This window comes from Podarcis erhardii (assembly GCF_964252035.2).
Source record: "Podarcis erhardii genome assembly, chromosome: 10".
NCBI classification, from domain to species: domain Eukaryota; kingdom Metazoa; phylum Chordata; class Lepidosauria; order Squamata; family Lacertidae; genus Podarcis; species Podarcis erhardii.
The window spans coordinates 55,278,914-55,295,483 of NC_138500.1; the positions used below are offsets into that span (position 1 = coordinate 55,278,914).

General features: G+C 43.8%; 1 protein-coding gene and 1 long non-coding RNA gene across 2 annotated transcripts in view; one reads left to right on the forward strand and one right to left on the reverse strand.

The window, feature by feature from the left end:
• LOC309350931 overlaps window positions 1-16,570 on the reverse strand; it is a 412,768-nt gene that overhangs the window by 144,517 nt on the left and 251,681 nt on the right. The gene's annotated exons all lie outside the window — the stretch shown is intronic.
• The window catches only part of TES (testin LIM domain protein), a 28,266-nt gene continuing 12,972 nt past the window's right edge, over window positions 1,277-16,570 (forward strand). Inside the window, exons 1-2 of the mRNA XM_081878072.1 lie at window positions 1,277-1,430; window positions 12,350-12,435. Of these exons, the coding sequence (XP_081734198.1) occupies window positions 1,404-1,430; window positions 12,350-12,435 (113 nt within the window). The 5' untranslated portion in view covers window positions 1,277-1,403. The remainder of the gene's footprint in view (window positions 1,431-12,349; window positions 12,436-16,570) is intronic.

Genomic DNA, 16,570 nt, shown 5'->3' on the forward strand with positions numbered 1-16,570 from the left:
GGTTACTCTCTTTGCCCTATCTGAACATACCTGTGATTGAACCTGGGACCTTGTGCATGCAACATATGTGTATGTATGTATATACCGTATTTTTCGCTCTATAAGACACACTTTTTCCCTCCTAAAAAGTAAGTGGAAATGTGTGTGCGTCTTATGGAGCGAATGCAGGCTGTGCAGCTAAGCCTCCGTAGGGCAGCAGGGTGCCTTCATCCCGCTGCCCTCTGGAGGCTTTGCGGGGCTGTCCCAGAAGCCAGAACAGGGAGATGGAGCGCTGCGCAGTGCTCCCTCTCCATTCTGGCTTTTGGGATAGCCCCGCAAAGCCTCCGCAGGGGATGGGGATGAAGGCTCCCCGTGCCCTGCGGAGGCTTCGCGCGAAGCTAGCTGCGCTCCCTCTAGCTATTCTGGCTTTTGGATAGCCCCTGAAGCCTCTGCAGGGCAGCTGGATGAAGGCTCTCCTCTTGTGGCTATCCCAGAAGCCAGAACAGCAAGATGCTATCCCAGAAGTCAGATCCCTCTTGCTGTTCTGGCTTCTGGGATTCAAAATATTTTTTTTCTTGTATTCCTCCCCTCAAAACTAGGTGCGTCTGGTGCGTCCTATAGAGCAAAAAATATGGTATATATTATACACACATACACACATATACCACTGAGCTTCAGGGATAAAAATTAGATGCCTACTGCTCCTGCAGCCAGTTTCAATTGAGAAAAATAAGTAAAGGAACGTTTTTTATTTTTTTTCCAGTGAGAGCAAAACATACTCATTTTCCAGACGCTATAAATCACAGAGCCTCCGGGAACACTTTTTGAATAGGGGATTATCTTCTTATCAGCCACCAGCTCATAATTGTAATAAACTGCTCTCCCCCCTTCCCCGCCCTTTAACCCCACGAGAGACCGAGAGGACTGAGGCTTGGAAGCCCTTGGCAGGCTGCGTCAGCAAATACCTTTGCCGTGACCTGATCAGGCAGCTCATTCATTGAACGCCTCGGCAGCGAAGCCAAAGAGTTCCGCTTCCACGCATCAGGAAGGCGCCGCTTCAGCCCCAGTTGCGCCCGGGTGGCTGCGCGTCCGCGCAAGAGCCGCCCCTTCTCTGGCGCAAAGGTCTGGGGCTGGTGGGCGTCGCGATTGGCTCTCGGACCTGCGAGCAGCTGCGCGCCCATTGGCTGCCGGGCTTCCTTTGTTCCTTTCGCCGCTGCCGCAGGAGAGCGGAAGTTTGAGCGCGCTCGCTCGCAGCTGGAGCTCCCCGGGGCGAGCCAGCGAGCCAGCGAAGTGAGCCTCCCTGCGCTCATTTCCTTTCTAACCACATCCGACTGTCAGGGAGCAACAGCAGCAGGGAGGAAGGCATTTGTGCTCTGAGTGTCTCCCTCGCCCCGGATCTCGCGTGCGCGCGCTGGGGATCCAACATGGATCTGGAAAGCAAGATCAAGAAGGTAAGGAAGCAGCGCGCAACTTCAGCGCGGGCGCGGAGGGAGCGAGGCCGGCGGCTAAAGTTACCTGTCCGCGCTGGCCAACGCCCCTGACACTCTTGCTTGCTGCTTGCTATTGTTCTCCTCCTCGGTTTGTAAGATCCCAAACCTATTTTTTTCCCCCCACACACCCCTCTCCGTCTCAAGTTCATCCTTGGATAGTAGAATGCGCCTCCTTCGTAATATTGAAGGGGAGAGGGCGCTGCTGCAGAGATATTGTTGTTGTTGTTATATTGCTACTATGCAAATAATTTTTTTTTGTTTTTGTTTTTAAAAGCATTGGCCCGGAGGGACTTGGCTGAGACTGTGGTTATCGGTAGGTTCCACAATCCTGGCAGGGCAAGTCCTACTTACGTTTACTCAGAACTAGGTCGTTGTGTGTTTAATGGGGCGTACTCCCTAGTAAGTAGGTAAAAGTGAAGCGTGAGACTCTGAAGCTCAGGCTCATGGGTACGAGCCCCACGTTGGGTAAAAATTCCCTCATTGCAGGAGGTTGGACTAGATGACCCCCAGGTCCCTTCCAACTCTACAGTTCTATGATTCTATGAGTCTGGGAAAGCTGTGCCGAAAATAAAACCAAAAGTATACAGTAAAGTCTGAATGACAAGAGGAAATGGAGAAAATGTTAGGCTCTTGTCCCTAGCACAATCTCTCGCTCCACCAGTCCTTCCAGGTGGTTTTTTTCCCTCCCCCAAATTCAGATTCTTTGTTCTCTAGATATGCCCAAATATTACCAAACAGGAGTTAATCTGTGCTTGCTGTGATGGATTCTGCGTTAGTGTGTACAGTTCAATATGTACGGACAAACAGATCTCTTTTAAGTGTTCTCTAATTCTGTGATGTGCCGACATTAAAAGCAGTGCAACTCCCTAAGGGTTTTCACCTGTTTTACCATTTTTATTTTTATTCTGTAAGTTTAGGATGGCAACTTGAATGTTTGCAGCACCTGAGCTGTTTGGAACGAAATACTCTGCACTGGTTACTTAGATTTGTTGGAGGGGGCAGGCTGTTTTAGAAAAACCAAGTCTTAATTGAGTAGGCATTTTCTAAAGCTGGAGCAAAAAGTGTGCTGAACTGAAGTAGGTTTGTTGCACGATTTTATTCAATTTTATGGCGTGCATAGGTGCCAAAATAAGGTAGAAGATGGGGAAATAGAGACATTTCTGCCCTAGTCATTAATGACAGGAATTAATCTCTGACTTCTTGCTGGGATAGGTTCTACCTAAGAGAGGGCCAGAATGTATGAACATTCTGGTGCTGTGGTGTTATTTAAAAGCAATAAACATTTTAATGCTTTTTATAATCTTGTTTTAACATTCTTATTATTGTTGATTTAGTCTACAGTGGTACCTCGGGTTAAGAACTTAATTTGTTCTGGAAGGTCCGTTCTTAACCTGAAACTGTTCTTAACCTGAAGCAACACTTTAGCTAATGGGGCCTGCCGCTGTGGCTGCGCCGCCGCTGCGCAATTTCTGTTCTCATCCTGAAGCAAAGTTCTTAACCTGAGGTACTATTTCTGGGTTAGCGTAGAACTGTAACCTGAAGTGTCTGTAACCTGAAGCGTCTGTAACCCGAGGTACCTCTGTATTTACTTAATTCTCATTCAGCTACACAATCCACTTGGGCGCACTGCTGACCTTCTCTTAGTGGATCCCCACATGTGCTCACGTGATCCCCATCAGCAGCAAACCTTTCTACATAAGAGCACACCTTAGCTGTTATGCACCCTGAGCATGCACTCTTTGCTCTGTTAAGTTTAAAAGCCTATTGATAAACCACACAGATTATCAGAGGAAAGAAGGAAGGGTCTACACACTGAAGTCAACCTACTGTGGAGTTATATCACATTCCTATGAAGTAAGCAGAGGCGGTTTTAGGGTGGCATGAATGGGTCGACCATAGGGGGCGCATAGAATGGGGTGCAAGTGCTGGAAGGCCCGAATTTCAGCATCACACAGGGCGCCACTGAAATTTGAGAGCCCAAAGTCTGCCAGTGAAGTACGTAACCTTACAAGCTCCAGACCTGGGGAGCCTACCAGAACCTACAATTGCTCCAGGGCAGCGAAACAACATGGTTCATGGCCTGGTGCTCAAATAGTTCTTCCATTCACTTTTTGTAGCCCACAGCAGTGAAAGCTGGTGAATAGATTGGATGTTGGTGTGCACTGTTGATGTACGCTAATAGCCTATTTGCGCAGTCTTATTTTGCTATTTCTTTTGGAAGAGTGAGAATATAAGAAAGAAGGGAACCTGAGCACTTGAGCCCCAGGCTGCATGAGCAGCCTTCCTAAGCCTAGCACCCTTCAGATGTTTTGGTCCATAACTCCCATCATCCCTGACCATTGGCCATGCTGACTGAGGTTGATGGGAGTTGCAGTCCAGAACATCTGAAGGGCATCAGGTTGGGTGAAGGATGAGTTTCAGGTCCCAATGCCAGGCTCTGGCAGCACTAGAAATAGTCAACAATGTTTGGGCAACACGATGGCCATATACATACATAATAGACAATCTTTATAGAATTCTTTCAAATAATAACAAGTTCAAAATGAAATCTTAGACTCAAAGTCTCTGAAAGCCTTTAAATGTAGCGAGGTACCAAACTTTGTAATATAATGTCCAACAGAAATTCCAACTTTGTAATATAATGAACAGAGATTCCGGATATTGACTGCTGTTTTGTAGATCTTCATCAGCGTGGTGGGAGAATATAAAAATTGTTTCATAAACCCATCTTATTTCGAATGAAGATATGTGAATGAAAATATAAAATGCTGTAGAGCAGTGCTCATGTAATATTGTAATCACTGCTCAGTATATATTCATTGAACTTGCTATTGTCTGAAAGAATTCTATAAAGATTGTCTATTACGTATGTATATGGTCATCATGTTGCCCAAACGTTGTTGACGTTTTCTTTAGCAACACAGGGGTTTGTGTGGATACTTATCGTAGCACTAGAAATAGGCCAGATTGTGACTGTTTTTCCAGGGAAACCAAATGAGTCCATGCAGAGCATGGACTTGAACTTGAGCTACCAGTCTATAAATGCAACAGTTCTTGTGTCACACACCTGTACAACTCCATATGCACCAACACCATCCAGTTCACATCTGAACTTTCAATATAAATACTTTGAATCTGCGTGAGCTATCTCAATAAATGAAATAGAGGGGAAATTTCTTAATATCCTGGTTAGCCAGAACTTCATGTAGGGTGGTGGTAATTTTGCACAAAAAGTAATGTATATTCACTGGAAACATGATCAGGGAAGGAGTATAGTTAATGGATTCAACTTTATACTCATGTATTTCTTCAAGAATGTGTATAATCTGCTCCATATTAGTTTTTCAGATGTCACTGCTTCTCCTTTAGTATATGAAAGAGGTCTCAGATAATTGGTCAGTGTCACACAAGTGAAAGGAACTCCAGGAAACTTGCTGATGTTTTTTGGGTTGCATTCAACTTCCAGTGTCTATGGTTACAAGCCAACTTTTTTGTGACACTTCATAAAGGTACTGTATATTTAATTGTTGCCCAAAAGGCCACTTTTAAGGGCAGTTTAAAACTTGTGCTGAAAGTGATAGCTTAGCAACATAGCTCTTTCCATCATCATATATATCTTCAGAATATTTTACATGGAAGAATAAATGTATGCTTGCTTCTTTGATGTTACAATTAGCAAGCATTAGGCTGAAGTAGTCAATCTGTTGTCCAGCTTTTGTTAACACACACACACACACACACACACACACTCTTAGAGGAAGTATGACTCTTTCAGTTAGGTTTTGGGATTACAGAAAATTATAAGAGACCACATATCTGTCATTTAAACAAATCTGTTGAGACCCTGGAAAATGTTTTCAGGTGGGTATCTTACCTGCAGGAGTGTGTTATACAGTATACAGTGGTACCTTGGTTTAAGAACTGCTTAGTTTATGGACAACTTGGATTAAGAACGCTGCAAACCCGGAAGTAGGTGTTTTGGCTTGTGAACTTTGCCTTGGAATAAGAACATGTTTCGCTTCCTGTTGAGTGTGTTCCATTTGTAAATTGAGTCCCCCGCTGCTATGGGAAAGCACACCTTGGTTTAAGAATGCTTTGGTTTAAGAACGGACTTCCGGAACGGATTAAGTACTTAAACCAAGGTACCACTGTACAAGAATAGCTGTTGTTGCAGAGAACAAGAAACTATGTCCAGGCCTTGGCCAGGAACAGAAATTTGTGAATGATATATTTACTCTCTTACGCAGCCATCTGCAACCTCTTTGTTTAGAAATAAATGGAAATAAATGTTTATGAAAGATTTAAGAGATCCCGTTCCAGAAGAAGATAAAATGTAATAAGAATAAACACATGCCAGTGTTGGCATAAGCTATGTGGTAGTTGTATAAGTATCACTGTAATCTGGAGGCCAGAAAAATAGAAGAGAACATGTAGTATGTTGGTAGGAAACTCTTCTTCATAAACATTGTCCCTGCCATTAGCTGGAACCAACCCACTTCCTAAATTTTAAGAAATTTAATGTGGGGTGGATTAATCCGTTCCAGTCCTGGCAACTGAGCATATCCTAATAGGCAAAACTGTGCATCCCCTTTGATCTCAGTGATGCTCTTTGGTAGTTCTGTCCTGGTGAAAACTGACTCCATTAACTGTGGCCAACAGAGAGCTTTGATGCTCTGTGATTTCAGGCTTCCTGATGCAATGGTGAACATAAATATCAGGCTTGAGACCTTCTTCTCGTTACCTGATCTTGTGTGAAATCTGAAGACCTGTGGAAAAGTACATCTGAAAAACATCCATCTGGTTCTCCCATCTTTGAAAGCTGCCGCTTTGCTCTCTTCATAAATTCCATAACTTGGTTTTTTCGCTGGAACATACTTTACCTTAATTCAAAGCCATCCTATGAGCTGAATGAGAATGTACTCCTATAATTATAGCTCTTAATTGCTTCATAGAGCATGTTCATTTTCAAAAATGACATTGCAGACAAAGGTGGCTACTTCTTTATAGATGTGGTGCATGCTTCATTTTTTTTTTATCAAGACTTACTCTCTGGTTCCACACAAAAAAGAACAAGAGAAAAGTAGCTGGGAAGATAGTAATCGGCGGGGGAGAAATTAGGAGCATAATTCCCTGTCGCTCTTCAAACAGTTGTTGAAGACATTGCACCAAGCTGGAAATGAGAAGGATTCAGTGGTAAAGAGACTATATGATATATAGGCAATCAACCTTTATTATTTCCCTTCTCATGTTTCCTAGGATCACATTTTAAAGAATTTTCTGAGCTGCCTTGAATATACAAATGAATAAATATAAGTTTTGTCTTTGGTCACTTCCTTGCTGGCTCTTTTTAATTTTTTTAAAAAGTTATTCCAATGTATTCCTATAAGGTGCCTTTCCTGTGGAGCGATCAAGGAATACCTGCACAAAACTCAAGATGCAAATGGAAACATTAAGAACAGGGTAGCCAGTGTGGTACCCTTCGGATATTGTTGGGCTATAACTCCCATTATCCCTAACCATCAGACAGGTCGATGAGCGCTGGAGTCTAACAACATCTAGCAGCACCACATTATCTCTCTTTGATTTGAGGATTCGTAGGCCTTCTGAATCCCAGAAAAGCAACTTTCTAACATTGCAATCCTTCACATGTCTACTCAGAAGTCTCAGTGAGTTCAGTGGAGCCTATTTCGAGGTAAGCAGGTGTAGGACTGCAGCCAAATTTCCTTGAATGTCTCCATGCTTGCATTGAAAAGTTAACCTGAAGCAGAAAGGTTAGAAGTGAACTCCTAGATACTAAAGGCCTCTTGGGTTGTCTTTATTTCATCTGTAGGTGAATAATGCAGCGAAGAGAAATGGCAAGATATTTATTTTGGGTATGTGGTAAAATGGGATGAGATAGGGAGGTAAGATGATATACATGGCATCTGTGTGAGATTTCATGTCCCATAAAGAAGGGTTATTGGTTCTTGACAATGAGCTTGAAATAAACAATCTCTGAGAAAATCTTCTTCTGCCTGCCCAGAATAAATTGCTCATAATTCTCTTACCCAAATCCTGAGTGCCTCAGAGGTTAGAGCTTGAGCAATTGCAAAATACAGTCTTAATGCCTAATTCACTGAGTGCATTCATGTGCCAGGGATGCCTTTAACATTAGGCTAATCTCTCCCACATATACAACTGCTACCTGATTTTATCTATTTTTATAGATAGAATCATAGAATTGCAGAGTTGGAAGGGACCCTCAGGGTCATCTAGTCCAACCCCCTGCAATGCAGGAATCTCTGCGTATAATTCTATGTGTTTGACGGAGGTTGTGATTTTTTCCCAGTGTCTGTGTTTCCCATTAACTTCACCATGGAGATGTCGAGAGCTATACAGTTGGTGCTCTATTGAGCCCCTGTTAGTTAAACCTTTGTTCCGAGTTAGAATTCGCTCTGCCCTGTCTGTGACATTGGTGAACTCCATAAAAACGTGTCAGTAGGTCACTGCCTCGCGGTCCCATTTGCATGCTGTGATCACATAGTTTGCCTCAGGAAAGGAGAGGCTGGCACTGAAGCAGAGAAATTTGCGTCCTTTTGGAAAGTAAGGGGGGAACATTCCCATTCAGACAGCTGCTCTTTAAATAAGAATGGTATGTGTCTGCCTTTTTAAAAAGGGGTTTTTGAGAGTAGGAAAACTCTGGGATGTGCCTGAACAATGAAAATAGGAGAAAACTTGCTTAAAATCCTGTATTGCAAGCAGCACTCACTTTATATGCAGAAGTAAAAGTTTCTGTTCCGTTCGTTTACTGCAAAGTGCCACTTGGCATTTCTTGCAGGGCATTTCTTGATCCTTGTTGTTTGGTGGCGGCTGCCTTGGAAACCAGTTCAGAGTGAAAATCAACATCCAGTCACCATTTCAATAAATCTTCCCAGTTCAACAGACCAATTGAAAATGGGACAAAATGGAAAAAGTCCTGGTTTTTTTTATAACAGGACAACATTCTTAGCCATTCGGGTAATTTTGTACCAGCGAAATTAATTCTATATTTTGTAATTGTCAAAATTGCTCATTAGCAAGATAGACCAGAATTCCCTTATATGTGTGGGAATTCTCTCAAAGATGGCCTGGGTAGCTTTCTGTGTGGGGCGGCAGGGGGGGTGGGAATCATAAAGTGACAAAATCAAAATGTAAAGCAATAAAATTAAATAACACATTTTAATACCAACTAGGCCTTTTGTCCATTAGAAACATTTCTAACCTCTTGCATTGGTGCTGTGTTTCATTGCAATATATGATTTTAATACACCTATCGAGGCTTTATATACATTCCCTCGGTAGCCCTTAGAACAGCCCTGTAAAACAAGCTAATATGGTTATCCCCATTTTATAGATGAAGCTGAGAAGTGGTGGTTTGCCCAAGGCTTTCCCAGTGCTGAGCGCAGGTTTGAACCAATTCATAGCTCCCACTCATTCCCAATGTGGTGCACCACGCCTGAGGTGCGCATGGGATTCCCACACGCGGAATAGCTTCTTTGCCTGAAACAAATAATTGCATGCATCCCTGTCGCTTATGCAGACCTATTTCCACAAATAAAGTCAATGGGAAGCCCCACCAGCATTTGTGTGCACTCACAGAGCATGGGCCAGAGATACTGGGCTTAAGATGCCTGACAGCGTTCTTTTTTTTATGTATCATCTGTTTGGAAGAATGCTAAAAAGTGAAGCCTAAGTAAAAGCAGTTCCCTGCTAAACATGAGGCTTCTTGCTGTTCCTTGTCTCCCTCAGCCAGTCCATGTTGCCAGTACATGTATAGTTTAGTGCCAGCTAGCTATGCATATGGTCTTGTTACGGATAAATGTTAGAAGGCTTTGGTTAAGGCCACAGTCACACTGAAGCTCACCTGCATGAAAATCTCCTACACATAACAGCTGCTGGTTCCAACAGCTGCTTAAGTGTTAGAATATACAGTGGTACCTCGGGTTAAGTACTTAATTCATTCCAGAGGTCCGTTCTTAACCTGAAACTGTTCTTAACCTGAGGTACCACTTTAGCTAATGGAGCCTCCCACTGCCGCCGCGCCGCCAGAGCAGAATTTCTGTTCTCATCCTGAAGCAAAGTTCTTAACCCGAGGTACTATTTCTGGGTTAGCGGAGTCTGTAACCTGAAGCATATGTAACCCGAGGTACCACTGTATATGTGATTTTCTGAAGGTCAGTTCCACTCCGCTCCCTTCCAACATCTGTGCATTTGGCCGGGCATTGAACAGGGGAGCCTCTTTGTGTATATTTTCCCATTATTACTAGTTGTAGTTGTCTTAGGCAATCACTTGTAGCCAAGTAAGACAGTAGTACCAGATAACTGGGTTGCCCCAGCTGTTCTGGGTGGCTCCCAGCACATATAAAAACATAATAAAACATCACACATTAAAAAACTTCCCTATACAGGCCTTCAGATGTCTTCTAAAGATTGTATAGCTCCTTGTCTCCTTGACATCTGATGGGAGGACGTTCCACTGAGTGGGTGCCACTACCGAGAAGGCCCTCTGCCTGGTTCCCTGTAGCTTCGCTCCTCGCAGTGAGAAAATTGCCAGAACGCCCTCGGTCCTGGATCTTGGTGTCGGGCCAAAAGAACAAAGAATATCCGCTTGCTTGTATCTGAAGGCATCTGTGTGAGCTATGTGGTTGTGCATCTTTGCCTTGGTTTCTCTTCACCACTACCTGCGGGTGTTCAAGATATAACACTAGATTGGAGTCTACTGGCAGTCCTCCTCAAGCCAGGGACATTTGCCAGGGGCGAGAGGAATTGTGGCCACCTGCTCATATATTCCTGATGTTGTGTCTCTAAGAGTCTAGAAGCACACCTGGTTTGCATTGCATCTCTGTAGCACTGTGTAGCCACACGAGGATGCCAGCACATGATACCACCACATCCTTTTGCAGCAGGACATGTGACACTGTCATTGTGGCTGCATTATCTGTGTTGGCCACCATTATATTAAGTGACAGGTCACAATTCCTCTCAGAATTTGTTCCTCCCCACCCAGTAATTTTCCCTTCAAATCTTAGCCTCCAGTAAGAACATGCAGCATATAAATACATTATTTGATGGTGCAGATCTTCTTCTTCTTCTTGAGAGGGAGAGATGATATTCAGCACTTCTGTTTCCCCAGACATTTGATTGGCAGCAGCCAGGAAGCTGAGGTTTGGTCAGTGCTCTTTAATATAAAAGAGAGCCAGCTTTTTGAGTCCCTAGAAACATTCCAAGCTGATTAAAGCAAGATTTCTTTTTCAAACATGAGGCTGGCCTGCAACCATTTATAACACTTTGCTCTGAAGTAATATTTTAGTCGTGAAGGCATTGTGAAGCAGATGACTTCAATCAGTAGACTTGTAATGCTTTTCGTTCGCAGACTGCCTTGAAATCAAACTGGGCGTATTTGAAATGCCAGATGTTTTTTTAGAATTTTTAGCAACTGACATCCAGAAACCTCTTCTTGGCTACATTTCAAATGACCTATGTGTCTTACTTTCTTCCATGATTCCATTTATGGATAAATTGATTCCATCCTCTTTAAAAAAAAAAAGAAGAAGAAGAAGAAGAAGCATGCAGGCAGATTTCTTATACTTTTGAGTATTGAAAGGCGAGCTTGGTGTTCAGTCAGAATTCCACACAGGTGTAAAGCATTATTTAGCAATTGCAACACACACTTTTGGGTAAGTGGTAATGATAATTATGAATATTATGTCTTAAACCCTTTCACCTTGAAGCTTGCTGCTTTTACTTATGCAGGGGCAAAAGCCTGTGTCCCCTCATGAATGGCCAGCCAAAGGCTTACAGCCCATTACTCATTTTCATGAAAACTGGCCATTTCTTTTCTGCTCAACAAATCTGCTTGCTGAAGCACTCTTGGAGAACATAAATTTCATGTGGTCTTTTCTTTCTATATTGATAGAAACGTAAGGCTGTTGTCACACCAGGCTGTTGCCTAGTAGCCAGTAGGTGGCCACATCAACTCCAGCAGGACAAATGTGTGCCAGGCAAGCAAGCAAGCACCACTGGTGGCAGGTGGCCCAGGCAAGCTGTTCAACAGAGGCAGGAGGTGTTACATAGTGGCTTGCTAAACCGCTGGAGGGCGAAGCTGATTCAGGAGGGCTGGGCAATATCTGGTTTTCAACATCTCAATATATCACCAGCTAAGCATCGTGATATACCGATATATCACGATGTCTGAAATAAGAATGGAACTATGTAGAGGTGAATGGTATGGTTGGGTGATTTCTGGTTTTGAACTTTGTGATATATCGCCAGCTAAACAGTGTGATATACTGAAATATCTCAATGTCTGAAATAAGGATAGACCTGATTTTCAACTTTGTGGTGTATCACCAGCTAAACATCGCAATATACTGATATATCGCAAAGTCTGAAATAAGGATGGAGCTCTGTAGAGGCATTGGCTGGCTTCACGGTTTATGCCACATTGTGATATTTGTCTACCACACCTGCACCCACATCATGATTTGCAATATATTGCCAGTTCAAGAACTATGACAATGATACCACAATATGGACTTCAAACTGGTTTTGGACGATATATCGATATATCACCCAGCCCTGGTCCAATCATATGTTTCTTATTTCAGTGTCCTGCTATCACTACCGCTATCACAAAGCCAAATGCATTAAAGAGCCAGCTATTATTCAGAAATTTACAGGGCTAGGAAGAAAGGTGTGAAGCTTCCATGATGCAGCTTCAAGTGAATTATCTTGTTGAAAGTTGAGATCTCCCCCTGCCTATATCTTAGATAGATTTTTGGAAGTTTGCCAGTTGAAGCACTCTAAAAATAGTACTATGTGCCTTGGGAAATATATTTTTTAACTCTGTTTTTTTTTTCTAGATGGGCTTAGGACATGAGGAAGGATCTGGGGCCCCTTGCTTGAAGTGCAAAGACAAATGCGAAGGATTTGAGCTACATTTCTGGAGGTAAGAAGAGAGGTTTCCTGATTTACCGAAACATTTCTATTGCAAATAAGCGTATCTGCACAACACAGGGTCTCATTCGGCCGCAAACTGACTCGTTCAGACATAACTACATCACACATACGGACAAAATTGGGAAAAATTAACACACGAAGGAATGGATTCTGATTAGAACAGCAAGCGTGAGTTATGCTAGCATTTCCAAGGATATGAGAAAAACACCATACTATCGTGCACACATCTTACCTGTGGGCTTTTCACAAGCTACTATGAGAACAGAATACTTGGCTAGGTGGACCTTTGGTCCCATGCAGTAGAGCATGGGTAGGCAAACTAAGGCCTGGGGGCCGAATCCGGCCCAGTCACCTTCTAAATCCGGCCCGTGGACAGTCCGGGAATCAGTGTGTTTTTACATGAGTGGAATGTGTGCTTTTATTTAAAATGCATCTCTGGGTTATTTGTGGGGCATAGGAATTCATTCATCCCCCCCCAAAAAAAATATATAGTCCGGCCCCCCACAGGGTCTGAGGGACAGTGGACCAGCCCCCTGCTGAAAAAGTTTGCTGATCCCTGCAGTAGAGCTCTTAGATTCTTATGAGCATATAAATAAAATGTGGGTTCCGGCAAGCCAGGGCCAGTTCACCCATGAGGAGAGTTGAGACCGCCCCAGGCGGCAGGGTCTACCAGGGCAGCTCATCCCATTGTCAATCTTCCTTTCTTTCCCTCACCCACCCTTGTTCCTGATGTGGATCTTCCCTCACCCCATTCCTCCCTGGTGGGGAGGAAGGACGCCATTTTGAGGTCCGCCTCAGATGCCAAAATGTCTTGGGCCAGCCTTGAGGCAATTTAATGCTGTGTACAGTAGCTTACTTAGAAGTCAGCTGACTTCCATGAGGCTTGCTCGCAGTGAGAGTATAGTTTTGACTGTCCAGTGAAGAAATGCTACTGGTGCTTGGTGTTGCTATAGAATTTAGCCGAGGAGCCAAATGTGTTGATACTGCATGCCATGGATTGAACAGTCTGGGACTTTCTGCATGCTGTGTCACCCCCCTGACCACTGCTGGGCTACCTTGTCTCCCTTTCCAAAGTGTGTGTGTAGAAGAACCATCTTTTACACAGGCACCAAATCCTTGTGATGTCTGAGATGTTACCTATGAACCTCATCTTCCAGTTAATTACAGCTTGTAAGCTATATTGTGGGACTGTGATCTAAATCACTGAGCCTAGGGCTTGCCGATCAGAAGGTCGGCGGTTCGAATCCCCGCGATGGGGTGAGCTCCCGTTGTTCAGTCCCAGCTCCTGCCAACCTAGCAGTCCGAAAGCACACCAGTACAAGTAGATAAATAGGTACCGCTCCAGCTGGAAGGTAAATGGCGTTTCCGTGTGCTGCTCTGGTTCACCAGAAGCGGCTTAGTCATGCTGGCCACATGACCCAGAAGCTGTATGCCGGCTCCCTCGGCCAGTAAAGCGAGATGAGTGCCGCAACCCCAGAGTCATCCACGACTGGACCTAACGGTCAGGGGTCCCTTTACCTTTAAGCTGTATTGTAAGCTTTATTACCATTAAGGATAAGAGGTAAGGGAGAATAATGAAAAAAGGAAATAAAATAGATTCCTTTCTAAATAACATACACTAGATGAACCTTTTTGTGGGTTAGTGCATCGTCATTATTACCACCAGTTCCATCTCTTAGGCGGGCACCACTGTCATTATAAGAAAACAAGGGAGGCATTCGTGGTGAGTTTCCGCACCTCTTTTTCTAGAGAAACAGCGCTGGTTACCACCACTGTTGTTACTGTCAGATTTTTCCAAAGTTGTTGAGCAGGGGGACCCCGTGGCAGAGGTATTATTAGTATATTAAATTTATATTTTGCCCTTCCTCCAGAAAGAAGCCCAGGGTGGCAAACAACACCCGACAAAGCAATAAAAAATTAAAACAATTCCAATACAGGTGCAGGCTGTGGAAAAAGCCTGAACTAATGGAAGGCATGTTGGAAGAAGAAAGTCTTCAGTAGGTGCCAAAAAAAGAACAGAAGCAGGACCTGTCGAATATTGACAGGGAGGGAGTTCCTAAGGGTAGGTGTGAGAGTGCTAAAGGCCCGATTTGTATATTGTGTGGATGGTCCTCTTGATAAGATGGTACCTGCAAGAGGCCTTCACCTGCAGAGTGCAGTGATCAGCTGGGAATATAAGCAGTGAGATGATCTTTCAGGTCATCGCCATAATCATCATCATCTTTTTCCTGATTGTTCCCAAGGTTTTTATTTGTTGGGGGGGGGCACCCATTTCAGATTCACCATTCCTGTCCTCATCTTTTCCCCCTGTCTGGGCAACAGCAAGAAGTGTTCCCAAGTTGTCTGAGGAGCAGGGAGCACAGTGCAAAGGCAGAAACATAATTATCATTTCCTCTAATTTTGAGACAGTCACATTTATTAAGGTAAACTAATGGGTGGGGCCCTGAAAGGGCTGCACTAAGGGCCCCACAGACCATAAATCCACCGCTGAAGGTACATATTTTTAAAATACATGAATCAAGATTAGCATTATTCCAGCAGACTAAATAAACACAAGACTCCCTATTCAGATTAATAAAGCCATTGGCTCGGAATTGTGATGATGGGAATTGGTGTGCATCCCAGGTTGAGGTCTGCTGAATCTGCCACCATTCCCATTTCAAGATAAACTGTGGCCAGAAGGTAGGTGGTTCAAGTCCACCCAGGGCTGGCTGTGGCCAGGATTCCTGCATTGCAGAGATTGAGCTAGATGACCCTCAAGCTCTAGAATTCTATGGTTCTTCGTATATGTATTTATACATGACATATTTTTAAAAGAAGTTCTCTGTTAGCTTCTCTAAGTGTGAAGGTAGTTTGTCAGGAATTTCAGAATGACCCAACCTAGACTCCCCCCCCCCCGCAACCCCCCCCCATAGATAGATGACCCAGTGAATATATATGCACAAAAGTCTCTGAAAAGCTTTCTGCAAAACAAATATGCCTTTAGGGTCTGCAGTACAATTATGTTCTTTTCCACTAGATGGGAGTGTAACATCTGTGAGAATATAAAGCCAGCTGTGAGTGGAAATCTGTTACACTGGAGCATTCTTGACATACCTGCCGGAAAATTCATATTGCCACTATGTAAAAACTATGGCTATGATAGTCTCTTATTGCATGTGACCTTGGCACATCTAATGCAAGGTTCTGTATCATATTCTGCAGTAACATCAAGCAATTGCTTCCAGTAGCACCTTAAAGACCAACTAAGTCAGTTCTTGGTATGAGCTTTCGTGTGCATGCACACTTCTTCAGATACATGCACACGAAAGCTCATACCAAGAACTGACTTAGTTGGTCTTTAAGGTGCTACTGGAAGGAATTTGTTTTGTTTTGACTATGGCAGACCAACACGGCTACCTATCTGTATCAAGCAATTGGTTCAGATCCTACCCTCTGAAGCAGGAGAAAGCAAGTTTGTTCCATCTTCCATGTGACAACCCTTTAGATATTTGAACATGGCTATCATATCTCCTCTTAGTCTCCTTTTTACCAGGCTAAACATACCCAACTCCCTCAGCCATTCCTCATAAAGCTTGATTTATAGGCCCTTGGTTGTGCAACCGTGCAGATTTCTTCCAGAGAGGCACAGTCCTGAGGGATCAACTTCCCATGTGATATGTCCATCTTGTATTGAAGCAGCAGACCACTGGTCTATCCAGCTCAGTATTGTCTCTGAGTTATGACATGCCACACTAGTAATGCAAGAGCCAGAGAGATGTTGTGGTTAAAGTGCTGGACTAGAACCAGGGAAAGCCAGGATAGAATTGCCACTTGACCACAAAGTAAACTGGGTGGCCATGGCCCAGGCAGTCTCTCTGTGTCTTTGAGTGGTTGAGAGGCTAAATTGGGTGAAGATGGACCCACATGCAGCACCCTGAGGAAGTCAGAGGAAAGAAAGGTGATGAGGCCATCAGGGTAGATCTCCAGGGCAGAAGTCCAGGGCCCCAAACACAGCAGGGTTGGGCTTCCCAAATATGTAAGTAAGTGAAGTACTGTAGTGCATATTGTTCTATAAAGAGGCAGCAGCATAAGAGCATTCGGTCCATAGTCTTAAAACTAGAACTGCTACTGAATATAGGATA